The sequence below is a fragment of the Hyperoodon ampullatus genome (assembly GCF_949752795.1).
Source record: "Hyperoodon ampullatus genome assembly, chromosome: X".
Lineage (NCBI taxonomy): Eukaryota > Metazoa > Chordata > Mammalia > Artiodactyla > Ziphiidae > Hyperoodon > Hyperoodon ampullatus.
The window spans coordinates 129,507,813-129,524,447 of record NC_136913.1 but is presented as its reverse complement, the minus strand read 5'-3'; the positions used below and the strand labels follow the sequence as shown (position 1 = coordinate 129,524,447).

Here is a 16,635-nt window from a genome sequence, read left to right as displayed (position 1 = left end):
GGCATTTGGGGAACTGTTGTAGCCCCTGGTGCACCGGCTCCCACAGCTGGCTTTCTGCATTCCAGTGCTTTGCAGGGAGGCTATGTCTCTTAATTGGCCCGCGTGGTGGGGAGCTGGGTGGGTGGGGAGAGTGCTGGTCCCTTTCCCACCTACTCTGGAGCCCATCCCGGCCCCTCAAACTACTTTGGTTAAAGGGATTAGGACCCAAGGCTTTGGGAGGAGAGGAAGCAGACAGAAGGACTGCTTAAGCCCTGAGCACAAGCTGAGCTGCCTTGGGTCCCGGGGCCAAAGGGTGACCCTGAGTCGGGGCAAGTCCTTTGTCCTCGCCCCTGCTCTGATGTGGACTCCCTCTCCACTCTGGTGCCCCAAGGACCAGGAATTGGCACTGCTGACATGGACAGTGGTGCTCTCCAGATGGGCACCTTCAACAGTGATGGGGCTGATGGCAAGGCCATTCCAGAGCCCTGGTGGGCAGATGCTACCAGGTGGGTCTAATTTTGGCCACAGGTGAGGGTGGCCCCCTTGGGGGACTTTGCAAGGAGTGATTTGTGGCACTTGGGAGCAAGAACAGGAACTCTGTGCTAATAGTGAGAGAACGGGTGTTTTGGAATTTAGAACACATCTTCCTAAGGATATGGTGGGGTGTGACGGAAGACCAGGCTTTCCCTCAGAAGCCTACGTAACTCAGAGTAGTGTAAGCCCTCCCAGCACCATCTGTGCCTCTCCTGTACTCCCAGACTACCCTGGGGGCCATCTGTCCATGTCACACTTCTCTGCCTAGGTCAGTGCTGAGGAAAGGTGGGTGTTTTAGGAGAGAAGCTCATCAGGCCAAATGGTTTTCCAGGTGGTGAACATCTGCAGGATATGAGAAGTTCAGGAAGGGCTGAGGAGTAGCAAGAGGGTGAGCACAAGGAGGGTGGTGTGGAGAAAAGGCAGGCTTGGCCAGGAGTCAGTCCGAGCACCCACATGCAGTGGCAGTGGGGAGTGTGTGTATTCAGGGGGCACAGAATCATGGTTTCTAAGTGTAGAATTTCCTGTATGTAAATCAGCTCCACGATCAATTGCAGCTCAGCAGGGTAGCAGCTGCTTGAGAGGCTCACCAAGTTCCAGGGAGGTCCTTAGCCTGATAGGCTCAGGGCCTGATGTCATCGATTCCCTCAGACTTACATTAACCGGACTTATAAGAGACTGAGAGACAAACCAGGTCTCAGATGAGTCATTTTACATAGGGAGAGTTATCTGGCAGGATAACTGACCTCGGACATTCGCAATATTTTGACTAAAGGCCTGTTTTTTTTTTTTTTTTTTGCGGTACGCAGGCTTCTCACCGTTGCAGCCCCTCCCGTTGCGGAGCACAGGCTCCAGACGCGCAGGCTCAGCGGCCATGGCTCACGGACCCAGCCGCTCCGCGGCATGTGGGATCTTCCCGGACCGGGGCATGAACCCGTGTCCCCTGCATCGGCAGGCGGACTCTCAACCACTGCGCCACCAGGGAAGCCCAAAGGCCTGTTTTTTTGTTCTTTGGGTTTTTTTGAGTGGGTGTCTTTTGGCACACGATAAACACGATCCTTTCCTGTTGCTTCTTGTTCCCGTGCCAGCTCCTGTGCTCATCCCGTTCTACTCTTTAGGCCCCGCACCATCGCCTGTCACTATTCATCCTTGCCATAGTTCAATTTGCTAGAATGGAGGCCAACACACTTTTCCTGTAAAGAGCTAGGTAGTAGATATTTTAGGCTGTGTGGGCTCCATGGTCTCTGTTGCAACTACTCAATTCTGCTGTGGTAGCAGAAAAACAGCCATAGACAATACAGAAACGAATGCACGTGGCTGTGTTCCCACCAGTTTCATGGATCCTGACACGTGAATTTCGTCTAAACGTTCCCTGTCACAAAATAACCTTCTTTTGATTTTTTCAACCATTTAAAGGTACAAATACCATTCCTAGTTTGCAGGTCATACAAACGGGTGGGTGGGCTGTATTTGACCTGCAGGCCGGTGTGCCAACCACCCCTGAGCTAGAAAACAGTCTTCCTGCATGTTACACCGTGGCCAGTGTCTTGCTGCTGGGATTGAGGTATCTCTGCTACACATTGACCAGTTAGAGCCCCAGCTGCGAGTGACTGAGATGCCTCACTTAGAGGCTGCATTTTCCTCACCTCCTCAAGCCTCCTCAGTGTAGCTGAGTGTGTAGGTGCTGAGGTTCACCCATCAGAGCCTGAAGGGCTTTAAAAGAGCATGATGTCTAGTGCCCTCCTTACAGGTGGGACTCCTGAAGCCCCAGGGCACCCGGAGTTAGTGGGAAAATTGCGGGCATATTCGCATCCTGGAATACACAGCAACTGCCCAACCTCACAGTAGCCAGTATTTCTTTAGCTGTTATAAGAGTAACAAGTAATGCATCTCCGCTCACCGTGTCCGAGGCCACTTGCTTTCCAGTTATCTCATTTAATCCTTAGGATGAACTTATTGCGTCCAGCCAGGATCACCACTCTGTCTGGCTCGGAAGCACATGTTCTTAGCCATTCACCTGCTGGGGTTCTTGGTGATCCCCCTGACCCCTTTGACACTATGGGACTGGACCTGGTTAACTCCACAACCTCAAGGAATCTCCATTTTGCTCCTTTTCCCTCATTAATTGTTGAGGTGATACATGAAGTTGTTGTGGGCATAAAAAATAAGAATAAAATGCCTGAAATATGCCATGTATATCGTGTGTGTTCAATAACCACTAGCTATTTCTGTTAATTCTCCTGCTAGTGTCATAGAATAAGCACTGCCCTGAAAATCAGAATATCAACTCACTCCTTGTATGTTTTGTTTTTGCAGCCCTAAGATTCAGAGCAATGGAAAGAAGTCACAGAGGGAACGATTTTGGCTCCATCTCAGGGAGACCCCAGCCCCCTACTATGGTTCGGAGGGTGGCGGAAGCCTCTGGGGGGGTATGGAGGTGCGGCCCTGTGGGAGACACAGGCAGCCTACCGAAGGGACACTGTGGGGGAGATGGTAGTAGCCACCCTCAAGGAGGATGTGGCCCAGGGCAGCCTGTGTCGAATAATGGCAGGGACAGGCTCGACGACTTAGGGGAGCAGCGGTGCCTTCTCTTTGTCTTTGAAAGCCGGCTGCAGCCGGAGCCCTTCTTGAGAGCGTTCACGTCAAAGGCTGCAGCGGGCATTTTGCTGTTACAGTCAGTGTCGGAATCTGATTTCACCCAGTCCCGGAGATGGACTCGGTTGGAGGGGTTCATGGGAAGGGGCTGCAGCGCGTGTGTCAATCACTGAGCACGTTTACAGATCGACTCTGCAGATGTGAACTCGCGCTTTCAGCGCATTCATCAAAGCCTCGGGGGAGCTGACCCTGTCCCTCCTCCTTCCTCCCCCGGGCCCACGGCGCTCGGCTCCAGGTCACCCCGCAACTTCCCTCTCGCCTGCCCCCCGCGCCCCCGGCCTCAGGCTCGTTTCCTTCAGACGTGCCGCTGTTTGCCAACCGCGGCCAGCCACGAAAATGGCCCTTTTCTTTCATCTCTGGGCAGGGCTCCATTGCAGGATCAGCTAAGTGGGAGGGCAGCCGGCGGTTCCGACAAACAAGTTCCGCCAAGGCGACGGGGGCCGGAGCGCGGGTGCCGGGTCCTGGAGCCGCAGCTAGAGGGACCCCTAGGGAACAGCCCTTTACCGGGAGGACACCAAGGCCAGAAGGGGAAGAGCCCTGTCCAAGGTCACCCGGCTGGCGGAACGCACCAGGCTTGTGCGCCGCCTCGGGTCCTGCTCCGGGCCCTAGAGGAGTCTGGCGCGCCGGGTAGAAATCACCGCATACCCTTGCTGCCGGCGCCTCCGGCTCCCCAACCACTGTTGACTCACGGCTCCGGGCCCGCAGGGCCCACCTCTGAGACTTCCCTTTCGAGAGAGGGGTGTGAAGGGGCCCGCGAGCCGCGGGCCGGCGCTGGCCGGGACCCAGACAGCCTAACCTGCTGGGTGTCCGGCTCCGCCCCTCAAGCTCCAGCCCCGCTCGCAGGCTGCCGGCCCACCCCTCGTGCATAGGCCCCGCCCCCTAGACTGCAGGCTCGCCCCGCCCCTCGCACCACAGTCGCAGTCCCACCCCACCTCACCTCGTCTCCGTCAGGCACGCCCCGACGTCAGAGCTCGCACGCGCCCCTCCTCCTCCCTCTCGGGGCCGCGCCGCGCGCGCGCCGGTCCTGGGCGAGGCCCTGCAGTAGCGGCAGGGTTCCTCCCTCTTCTGCTCCTCCTCCTCCTTCCCGGCTCCTCCCCGACCACCCCCTCGGGTGCTCTCGCGCTAACTGTGCGCCTCTGGGCCCCGTCTGCCCGCTCCCAGCCATGGTGGCCTGGCACTCGGCGTTCCTCATCTACCTCGCTTTCTCCTTGGCCACTCTGGTCCAGAGAGGTAAGGCGGGCGGGGGGCACGCGGGGACCCCGCCCTCTGGGCCCGTGGGGCGGGGACCCTGCGCCCCGTGGGCCCGGTGGTGCGCATGAGCGGCTCGGCCCCCGCCCGAGGGCCTGCTGCGGAGGCTGCCGGCGGGCAGGTGGGGCCGTGTGGGAAGATGGGGCGGGGGTGCTAGCCCCGAGCTCGCGGGGGCTGACCCTGCCGCAGCCCATGTGGCCGGTGGGGAGGGACCGGGACCCCTCCTGGTGCTGGGCTAGAAACAGCGGGATACTCCCCCCTTAAAATCCTGAACAAGGTGTCTCCGCCGGTGACAACACCTGTCCCCGCGAGATTGCCGTTGGAAAAACCTTGAAGAGAGCACTCATTCCCTGAGCAGGGCTTCTCAAAATGTGTTTCCAGGCCACCTGCAGCAGAAGCACCTGGCGAGCTTCCTGTGTTCACTCTTGCTTTGTCAGCATCTCGGCGGGGATGGGGGGTAGATGGGGAACGGCGGTGTGTAAGTCTAACCAGCTCCCCAGGAGCTTCTGGTACCCGCCCCAGTTTTCGAGCCATTGGTGATATTTTGCCAAGGAGGAGGAGAGAGAAATTCTACCAAATCAAGGAAGCAAGTTTCTTAGACCCTCGCTACTCAAAGTGTGGTCCAAGGCCCGCCACGACATCTCTTGGGACTTGTTAGGAAAGCAGCATCTCAGGCCCCGCCCCTGACCTACTGAGTCAGTTTCTGCATTAACTAGATCCCCGGGTAATTCGCAGGCACATTTTAAGTTTGAGAAGCATCTTCTTAGAATAAATGCAGTCTGTGGTTAAAAATAGGGTCACCAAGGAGTCCCAGCAGAATCTTCTTACATTCAACTTACCTCATCTCCACATCAGAAAAAGAGGTTGAGGAAAACACTGCAGTTGAGCCCAGAATTGTGCTCTGAGCTTCCTGACACAAAGGCAGATTCAGCTAGTTAAAAACACATGAGCTCAGCAAAAACAAAACCGTGTCCTATAAGTGCGTTCTAGTGAGGGTTATGTTACTTATAAGGAACACTGGAAAACAGTAGACAGTCCAAGGCAGTTTTGCAAAAGATGTAGAAATGTTTCTCATGCGGGCAGCCCTCCTGGAGTCTGTACAAGAAGAGCCATTCAGCATTCTACAAAGGTGTCAGGCTCTGTTCTAGACACTGATGCTGCAGCAGTGAACAAAATTCAGGCTCTCTCCTCGTGGAGCTGACATCCTGATGTGGGAGAAAATAAGTGCAAACATCACAGTCTATATACTATTAGTGCAGTAAAGAATAATAAAGCAAGTTACAGGGTTGTTGAATTTTGTTTCATTTTTCCCTTTGGGGTTAAGATTTTTATTTTGTTTATGATGCATTTGTGGGGAAAAGTATGATCACTTGATTAACTTGCATCTAATGATATGGGACGTTTGAAAGTGGAAGTGCAAAAAAGTTCGAAAAATGATGCTCCCTTCGAGGCTGTCTTCTGCGAGTCTTCAACATAGTAGGCACATTGAGAAGGTGAGGAATTTAAATGATGAGGTGTCAGGTTTTCATCATCACGGGTTACACTAGGTGATTTACAAAGTGGTGGGGGAAACTGCAAATGGGTGCAGCCGTTTTACAGATGAGAAAACGGAGGCACACAGAGGCGAAGTAACTTGCCTCAGGTGGCAAAGCTAAGATTTGATTCCAGGCTTGTCTGATTCCACTATCCTTGCTTTTAAGTACTAGGCATAATGCCTTTACACCTGGAGGCTGCCCTCTTCCTATGCCTTACTGGCCAAGTGGCCTTGGGAAAGTGCTCTGAACTTGGTTCGGTTTGCTCATCTGTGTAATGCCTAACAACTCATAAAGGTATCTCGAGGGAACCAGGCGTGTGTCACCCTCAGATTTGCAGCCCTGCCACCAGCTACCATCTCCTGAGTTCTTACTGTGTACCACTTCACATATATATATTTTTAATTGCCCCAGGAGTTTGGCTTGTTAGGTATAATCCCCGCCTTCCAGATGAGGGGCCCTTGGTCACATAACTTGGAAGGATAGAGCCAGGATCCCACCCATTTAAGATTGCTAGCCAGTGATCTTTTTAAATTTTAATTAACGCTGAACCAGAAGAAGCTTTTGCTTCAAGGTAGGGCCCCAGTTTCCTGGATCTTTTGTGCAGAACAACATGACAAATACGCATTTTGCATTGGTCCCCTCTGGGGATCCGGGCAGTTACAGTTTTCAGAGCCACTGTGTCAAAATGAACAAACACAAAGCAGGTCTCAGGTACCCACTGGCTTTCCGGGAGCCCCCAGGTGGTGGATCAGGTGGGTCTGCCCAAGAGCCACTTTCTTCTTGGTCCTGGTCCTCAGTAATGAGGTGTGACCTAGAAAGCCTGGCAGGCCTCAGGAGACACTCAGAACCTCGAAGCACGATTGTGAAATCCACACGGACTCGGGCAAGTTGAGACAGATTTTAGGCTCCCAGGAGTTTAAAAGGTGGTGAACAAGTCATTCCTGTTCTAATTACAGATGGGCTTTTAGCTCACTGTGTATTTTACTAGTTCTGAAAAATCGTCTGAGGACAGGTATGTCACCTGTCTGCGCCTACAGAAATGGAAAGCTGTGCTTTTGACTTCCGGGGAGAAGAATCTCAGTGGTACGGGTGGGTAACAGTCATACGAGGGCTGCACTTCCCCAGTGTATTCCACGCGCCAGGCCCTCAGTGCCTCGCACACACTTACACCTCCTAACTACCCTGAAAGCTTGGCACTGTGACCCACCTTGTCTCCTGATGTTCATAATGGCTGTTTGCATACAGCCTTGAAAAGTAACTGAGTGGTAACCCATAACTCAGATGAAAAACGTGGTCCAGTGAGGTTTTGGACTTGAACCCAGGTTTATCTGAGTAACCAAAGGAGGGGTCATAAATGTAGATATATCCAGGGATGGGGCAGGTGACAGAAATGTGAGCCGTGGCCAAGAATGTGTGATGAGCCTGTTGGCAGATCTCCAAGTGCCTGCTCCTTTAAAAGAGAGGGAGCCCGGCCAAGAGAGGGAGAGTACCAGCTGCGGAGCAAGCCTGCCCAGTGCTACCACGGTGCAGGGCAAGTCACTTAACTGCTTGGTGCCTCAGTTTCCTCATCTGGAAAATGGGGATAATACCACCATCCGCCTCATGGTGGTGTTACTAGGATTAAATGAGTGCAAATGGATAAAGTACTTAGCACAACATCTGGCTCCGAGTGAGCTCTGTGCTAGTAACTATTATTCCAAGCCACATTTAAAAAATACACAGTGCAAACCTTGAAAATATGATGCTAAGTGAAGGAAGCCAGACACAAAAGCCCACATATTGCATGATTCCGTTTATATGTAATGTCCAGAGTTGGCAAATCCATAGAGACAAAAAGTAGATTAGTGGTTGCCAGGGTCTAAGGGGAATGAAGAATGACTGCCTAATAGGTACCAGGTTTCCTTTTAGGGTGATGGAAATGTTCTGGAACTGGATAGAGGTGGCAGTTGTACAACCTTGTAAATGTACCAAGAACCACTAAATTGTACGCTTTGAAAGGGTGAGTTGTATGGTATGTGGATTCTATCTCCGTTTAAAATAAATTCACTACGGTCCAAGCAGAACAAAAGAGGGAGGTGGCAGCATGTGACCCCTGGGTTGGGGGTGGTCTTCAGGGCCCCTGAGTTTGGTCGGGCCAGGGAGAGCAAGAGCAGAGGGGGTCCCGAGTGCTGGTGGCGCTGGGATCCAGGCAGAAGCCCTGTGGGCTGACTTGGGCTATTGGGTTTGAGCCAGACAGACCCCTGGGGCCCCTGCAGGATTGGTCCAGAGCTACTTAACCCTGCTTGCCTGAGTGCAGCAGTGGCCCCTGCAAAGGTGCATCCTGGGCAGGGGGGACCTTCCCTGTCCTGCATGGCTCAGGGTTGCCCTTATGCACCCGTCATTGCAGTGGACGGACAGGGTCTAGGGACTGTTTGCCTTTTAGTCTCACCTGTTTTGACTGGTTTGCAGCCCCTTCCTCACTGTCAAAGGTCACATCCCATCCCCTCCATCATTTTGGATACCAGATAACAAGAATGTGTGTGTTTCTTAAACACGCGCACACACAGAGAAATCACCCAAGAGTCAGTGTCAGCAGGCACTGGGGAGGGGCCTCCAGCAGAGGTGATGATGATGAGGGTGATGAGGCTGTTTGGCAGCTCGCAGGGGAGCGTGGGGAGCAGCTGATTTTGGTTTCTGTGAGTTCAGGAAAGATCCTTTCCAGGTGCACTGACTTTCCCGTTCTGGGTTCTTCCCCCGCCTGGTGCTGGTGCTTTCCCTGCTGTGTGTCCACTCCTCCCCTTTGCACTTGCTATGTATTCCTCTGCTGCTCTTGGTGTGTGTGGGGAGGCCCGGCTCTGGAGGTTCCTGTTCCCCAACCCAGGCTGGGCCCTGCCTGAGGCTGGCTCACAGGTCCACTCACTGGCCAATCTTGGTTTGCATGTAAAAGCCTAAAGTCATCCTAAACGTGTAATAGAAACGGGAGAAATCTTTCATGCAGGTCAGTGTTGCAAATGGCCCCCAAAGATGTCCATGCCCTAATCTCTGGAACCTGTGACTATGGGAGGTTACATAGTGATTTCGGCCGGGAAGAGGACCTCAGTCTTTGTCTTCTTTGAGGAGAGAATTCAGCAAAGAGACTAAGACTGCAAAGCAGGTACAGACTTTATTAGAAGCACAGTACATGTGGGAGAGCACACAGGCAAACTCACGGAGTAGGGGTAGCAATGCCTTGCGCTCTGGGGTAGCTTAGGTAGTTAATATGGGGTTAGTCTTCTGGGGTTTAGATGAGGGTGACCCTCCTTTTTTCTCCCCTATGATCATGTCATCTGCAATTCCTTATTTAGGCTTCCACCAAGCACTATTTTTTTCTTTAATAAATTTATGTATTTTTAGCCGCGTTGGGTCTTCGTTGCTGCGTGCGGGCTTTCTCTAGTTGCGGCAAGCGGGGGCTACTCTTCGTTGCGGTGTGAGGGCTTCTCATTACGGTGGCTTCTCTTGTTGCGGAGCACGGGCTCCAGGCATGTGGGCTTCAGTGGTTGTGTCACGTGGGCTCAGTAGTTGTGGCTCGTGGGCTCTGGAGCGCTGGGTCAGTAGCTGTGGCACACGGGCTTAGTTGCTCTGCAGCACGTGGGATCTTCCCGGACCAGGGCTCGAACCCGTGTCCCTTGCATTGGCAGGCGGATTCTCAACCACTGCGCCACCAGGGAAGCCCCTCAAGCACTATTTTGACTCTTTCTCGTGAGCACCTAAGCAAAACCCAGGGGGAGAGGGGGAAGGGTCAAAACCGCAATGCTAGTGATATTACAGTGTGGCCAAGATTACTAGAGGATGACCTGGGACCCCTTCTGCACATGTGTCGGGCTGGGCAATCTTGACCACAAAAATGAGGAAGCTGTGGTGGGCTGCTTTGTCTTTCAGCCAATCACGGTGCTTAATTCTTATTGGTAGTTTATCTCAAAGGGTCAGCATGAAACCAGTTGAAACCAGTTGCAGCAGGTTAACCCAGGGTCTATCTATCTCCTTCCTCAACAGTAGAGGGAAATTAAGGTAGCAGATGGAATTAGGTTGCCAATTAGCTGGCCTGAAAATAAGATTCTCCTGGGTTATGCTGGCTAATTAAAGGATGAGATTCCTTTAAATATTGAAGAGGAAGGTAGCGGAGTGAGGATCAGAGTGATGCCACCTGAGAAAGATTCCACCGCCTTTGCTGGCTCTGAAGATGGAAGGGGCCAGGAGCCAAGGAATACACAGATTCTGCCCTAGAGCTTCCAGAGGTAATGCAGCCCTGGCGATACCTTGATTTCAGCCCAGTGAGACCGCGTTGGACTTCTGACCTCCCAAACTGTAAGATAAAAGTGTGAGTTGTAGGGCAGTACGTTGGCCATCATTTATTACAGCAGCAAGAGGAAGCTAAGAGAAGCTAAGGGGTGGATATTAGCGTCCTCTTCATTCTTTGAAAAAACTAGCTTGTGGTGTTTCTTTACATCGTTTCAGTTTTGCCATTTTAAATCAATCCCCAATCTGCTCTCAGTTCAGGATTTTTAAAAAAATGTGCAGAAAATTGGATTATGGTGGTGGCCTTGGTGCGGCAATGAATGCTTTGAAGCACCTCTGAGGGCCCTGGAAGGCAGCTGGATTTCTTTGGCCTGTGTTTGATTTTAAACGACTCCTCAAGGAGATTGCAGAGTGCGCCCTGTGCAGTGGGCCACCTGTATCGGGGGCCCCCGGCTGTGTCCCAAAAGGCCTTTCCTCCGTCCCGCCCCCCCCACCCCAGTCCTGATGGCTGAGTTTGAAGCAGGTGCAGCCTGGGTACAGCAGACAGGCTTTCTTCTTTGTCTGGGCTGTACCTGCCCCTTTGCTGAGGAGGAGGAGTGGTCTGCCGGCTCACTTTTGTCCCCAGGTGGCTTGGGGGAAAGGACCAAGCAGAAATGGGTGGGCCTAGACCGCCACTCCACCTTCAACTAATTTTTTTTTAAAATAAATTTATTTTATTTATTTTTGGCTGCGTTGGGTCTTTGTTGCTGCATGCGGGCTTTCTCTAGTTGCGGCGAGCAGGGGCTTACTCTTCGTTGCGGTGCATGGGCTTCTCACTGCGGTGGCTTCTCTCGTTGCGGAGCATGGGCTTCTAGGTGCGTGGGCTTAGTAGCTGCAGCACACGGGCTCAGTAGTTGTGGTGCACGGGCTTTGCTTCTCCGCGGCAGGTGGGATCTTCCCGGACCAGGGCTCGAACCCGTGTCCCCTGCATTGGCAGGCGGATTCTTAACCGCTGTGTCACCAAGTAAGCCCTCAAGTGGTTTTGAGCTCTGTTTTTGTTTGTTTTCTACATGGGGCTGCTCATCAGATGTCAGAGGGTTCTGCAACTTTAAAACAAAAACACTTTGAAAACTGTCTGGAATCCCACAGAGAGGAGTGCCACAGCTCAGTGAACATCTGTTTAAAGGAGCGGCCAGGCAGCCTCTGGCTGGCATTGCAAGGTGGTTGTTTGGGCCTGTTTTCCAACCTAGAGGCGGTACCAAGAAACATTGTTGCAGTGCGGAATTCATTACCCCCAAAATAGTGCCAAGGCACTCGGGTCATTTTGACCTTCTCTTTATTTTTATTGCTGCTTCAGCTAGCCTGGGATGATGGAATTAACACGGGCCTGCATTCCAGTGTGGCCGCACCATTTGCTGGCCACAGTTGCCTTATCTGCACCAAGAGGCTGCTGACCTCTGCTTTGTTGGCCTCACAGAATTGTTGGAGTAGCCAATTAACTGCTAGTGCAAATAGGCTGTGTTGTCAAGATATTAGCCAAGCTAGGCTCCCCAGAGGGGAGGAGAATGGGAAAGAGGCCACCTGCCTAAGGGCTGCCTTCCTTGCTTGCTTGCATTGGTTCTAATGAGCATTCAGGGGCTTTCGTTTACAAAAGCCTTTATTGACCAGAACCAAAGTGCCCAGGGAATTACTGAGCTGGGCTCAGGGTCCCAATGAGCTCAGAGGAAGAACCGTCCCAGGAGCAATTCTAATGTAGTTGCTCTTCATAGCCCGTTGGCCTCCTGCAGATTTCTGGGCTATCTTTCAGGAGCAATCCCTTTTACTTTCTCACCATTCATTCATTTGGCTCTGTCGTCCAGCTTAAAAAAAAAAAAAGCAAAAATCCAAAGTAGTGCCTAAAGAGAAACAAACAAGAACTATATTTTAATCTTTCGTTCATAAAATACAACATACCATGTGGACTTGTGGTAGTTTGGGGCTCCCATTAATTTCCTCCCAACACGTGGCTTCCCACCCCTCCCTCGCAGCTGCTTGTGGCCAAAGTTAGTGATGACTTCAGTGTGACTAGGTCCAAGGGTCATCTGACACCCTCCCCTGGAAGCACTTTGTTCCCTTGGCTTCTGGGAAGCCACACTGGTCGTTCCTTGCCATTCTTCCTCACCTCTGACCTTAGGGCTTGTGGGGATGCCTTGGGCCTAGTCCACCTGCTTTACTTGCACTCGCTTCCCAGGTGCTTTCACCAGCCTCATGGCGTTAAGTGAAATCCCATCTGCAAGCTTTTGACTCTTCAGTTTCTGTCCCCAGCTCTGATCTCTCTTGACCTCCAGGCTCCTGCATTCAACATCCCCGTGTGCTTGTCTGATGTCTTGCTGGTGTTACTGAAATTCTTCAGGTTCATCTGTTTTCCCCTCCCACCAACTGAGTCCTCGCCCTTCCCTCAGGATTCCTGGACCTCCCCATAATCCAGCAACCAAAGGGTCCATGCCCTGCGCAGCCATGTTAAGTTCTTTTGATTATTACCCTTGCTCATACGTGTCACAGAAGACCCAGTGCAAACCTGAGCTGCTGCTGGCTGCCTCCAAACCTGCTCCCCCCACCTGAGTAACTGGAAGCCCCATTCTGCTAGGGGCTCTGGCCACTCCTCCATGGCTTTCTTTCCTTCATGGCCCCCATCTGATCTGTCAGCAGACCATGCCTGTGACCACCCCCGGAATCATCCAGACTCCCACCTGTTTCACCTCCTCTCTGGCTACCTCCCTTGGCTGGGCCACTGTCCCCTCTCATTGGAGCCCTGACAGAGACCTCCCAACAGGTGTCTCAGAGTTCACTTCTGCCCCCTACAGTCCAGTCTCTACACAGCAGCCAGACCATCTTTAGAGACCTAAATCGCATTGCATCCCTCTGCCCAGAACCCTCCAGTGGCTTCCAGTTGTAATGAAAATAAAATCTAAACCCCTCTGTGGCCTACAAGTTCCAACAGAATGGGGCCTACGCATGCTCTGACCTTGGCTCCCACCCCTGCCCGGGGCTGGCTTGCTGCTCCTCCAGTATGCTAAGCAGTCCATCGCCTTGGCATCTTCTTGTTTGCCCTCTCCTCTGGCTAGAAGTTCCTCCCCAGGCAGTTGCATGGTGGGTCTCAAGGGCTTTGGAGTACCCCCATCGAGGTGGGACAGCTTGGGGATTTGACTGTTGCTACTTGGAGAAGGGTCACAAAAGGTGGAGCGGTTTTACCCCAGATAGAGGCTATTGAGCAGGGTTTCTCAACAATGGCACTGTTGACATTTGGGGTGGGAGAATTCATCAGGAGGGCTGTCCTGTGCATCATAAGATATTTAGCAGCATTCTTGGCTTCTCCCCTCTAGATGCCAGTAGTACCCCCTCCTAAGTCAGCCAACCCCAAATGAGTGCAGACATTGCTCAATGGCCCCTGGGAGCAGAAGCGCCCAGGTTGAGACCCGCTGCTGTACAGACAGACGTATTCTTTGTGATTCCACTCTCCATTTTCAGTTCCTCATGAGCCACTGGAGTTTTCTGTCATTGTCACATTGCCTCAGGATACACATGTGAGAGTAAATCAGATCACAGCCAACCAGGAAAACACCGTAGGCTCCTTGGTGAGCTTTGAGCTCATCCTAGTTAGATCAGACGCATCACCAATCTCCTTAGGTAGTTATTTTCTGCATAGATTCCCACAGATGGCTTGTCCCATCTAGTTTGTGTTGATCCTTATTAGCTTCAGTTTTAGCTGACAACCTTGTCTTTTTAAATATGTTTCTCAGTTTTCTGAGAACCGGTGAAAAAGAATAAACAGAAAAATGAGCCAAAGACTTGACCAGGCAATTCGTAAAAGAAGAAATCAAATTGGGCAACAAACATATAAAAAGATGCTCAACCTCATTAGTAATTGGAGAGATGCAAATTAACCTGTAATAAGATAAAATTACATACCCTCCAGTAAGCTAAAAACTATAATGAAGTCTGATAATACCAGGTGTTTACATGGTTACATGAGTAATATGTGCTCTTTGTAGTAAACTTTGAAAACGTAGAAAGGTGTTGAGAAAATGCAAACCCCATAACCCAGGGTTAACTACTGTTAACATGTTGGAATACAGTATTTCTTTTTTTTTAACTTTTTTTTTTTTTTGCCACACTGCATGGCTTGCAGGATCTTAGTTCCCCTACCAGGGATTGAACCCGGGTCCTGGCAGTGACAGCGCTGAGTCCTAACCACTGGACCGCCAGGGAATTCCCTGGAATACCATATTTCAGTAGTAGTTTTTTTCTCTGTAGAAATATATATTTCACATTATTAGTATTGACCTGTGTATATAGCTTTTTCCCTTATTGTGAAATATGACATAGATATAGAAAAGTGTGCAAGGCCTTTAACAAGTAAGTATAAAGTGAAGATCTGTGTCATCACCAATCAGGCCAAGAAATAGAATGTTGACAGCACCCAGGTGGACCTCTGTGTGCCTCTCCTGATCACAGACCCACCCTCCCCCCAGAGGTGACACTAGCCTGCCTTTTGTGCAGTCATTTTTTTTGCTTGATACTTCTACCACCTACGCATGCGGCCCTAAATAGTTTAGTTTGGCCTGTCCTGTAGCTTTGTAGAAATGGAATTACACTCTATGTAGGCTTTTGTGCTTCTCATTGCCGTGTCTTCTCTTGTTGTGGAGCACAGGCTTCAGTAGTTGTGGCACGTAGGCTCAGTAGTTGTGGCGCACAGGCTTAGTTGCCCCGTGGCATGTGGGATCTTCCCAGACCAGGGCTCGAACCCATGTCCCCTGCATTGGCAGGAGGATTATTAACCACTGTGCCACCAGGGAAGTCCCTTGTTCTCTTACTGATGGATGTTTGGGTTGTTTCCAGTTTTTGAATGTTTCAAGCAGTTCAGTCATAACCATTCTTATGTAGATATGTACAAGTTTCTCTAGGGTACTGGTTCTTTTTTGTTTTTAACTTATTGAAGTATACTTGGTTTAGAATGTTGTTAATTTTTGCTGTACAGCAAAGTAATTCAGTTATACATATATATACATTCTTTTTCATATTCTTTTCCATTATGGTTTATCACAGGATACTGAATAGAATTCCCTGTGCCCTACAGTAGGACCTTGTTGTTTATCCGTTCTGTATATAACAGTTTGCATCTGTTAATCTCAAACTCCCAATCCAGCCCTCCCCCACCCCCTTCCCCCTTGGCAATCACATGTCTTTTCTCTATGTTTGTGAGTCTGTTTCTATTTTGTAGGTAAGTTTATTTGTGTCATATTTTAAATTCCACATATAAGTGATATGATATTTGTCTTTCTCTGACTTATTTCACCTATGATAATCTCTAGGTTCATCCATGTTGCTGCAAGTGGCATTTCATTCTTTTTTATGGCTGAGTAGAGTTCCATTGTATATATGTATCTAGGGTGCTGGTTCTTAAACTGTGGTCTGGGGACCCTTGGAGGGCCCCCAAAGTGTTTTCAGGAGTCCACAAGGTCAGGCTATTTTCATAATAACACTAAGATATTAAATGCATTTTGCATTATTTTCTCATGAGTGTACGGTGTTTCCAGAGTTGATGTGATGTGTAACATCATTACTCTGATGGCCAATGGAATGTGGGCTTGCGTCTTCTTGTGTTTTACATTTTTCTCAGTTTTAATTTCTAATATGATAAATGTCAATGGATATAACCCACATAAACAAAAGCTTTTTGAGATTCTCAAGTTTTGAGTGTGTAAGACTAAAAAGTTTGAACATTGGCTGTCCTTGGATTCTACCTAGGAGTGGAGTTTCTGGGTTATGTAGTATTGGTAACTTCAGTCTTAGCAGGTGATGCCACACTGTCTTCCAAAGTGGTTGTGCCAACACTTGGCACTCTCAGACTTCAGTATAATTTTAGCTAGTAGTGGGTGTGTAATTTTATATTTTTATGGTTTCGTTTGCATCTCTCTGGTTACTAATGAAGTTGGGTATCTTTCCATATGTTTATTGTCCAATTTGATTTCTTTATGAATTGCCTGGTCAAGTCTTGGCTCATTGATCTATTCTTTTTCTATGGTTCTCACACATGATGCTTTATTTCCTCATGTGCTTGGTTATTTTTGGCTGTGTACTACTCATTGCCCTTGAAATATATATGTGGGGATGCTTTGAAGTCTAGGATAAATGTACCTTCTTCCAGAGAAGATTTGTATTTGACTTTGTCAGGTGCCCTTAGGACATTATTAGCCTGGGACTACTTAAAACAAGTGCCTGATTTTTTCCCTTTGTTTCCACAGCGCCAAGGCAGCCTTCCTTGCAGTCCTCTGGAGGCTGAATTGGGATGGGGCAAGTTTGTTTCTGAGTCACCCTTACCCCAAGGGTATAGTCCTCTGGTGTCCCAGTTTAATGTGGGAGGAATTTTTCTATTAAATAGATTCCTCAATTTAGGTGGTCATGGTCCCAAACT

The 16,635-nt window shown here is 50.3% G+C and overlaps 1 protein-coding gene across 1 annotated transcript in view; it reads left to right on the top strand.

Annotated features, from left to right (window-relative positions):
* Positions 1 to 4,328: 4,328 nt before the first annotated feature.
* The window catches only part of CD99L2 (CD99 molecule like 2), a gene marked incomplete at both ends in the record, with an annotated part of 114,925 nt that continues 102,618 nt past the window's right edge, over positions 4,329 to 16,635 (top strand). Inside the window, one exon of the mRNA XM_079728139.1 lies at positions 4,329 to 4,395. Coding sequence (XP_079584265.1) covers positions 4,329 to 4,395 — 67 coding nt within the window. The remainder of the gene's footprint in view (positions 4,396 to 16,635) is intronic.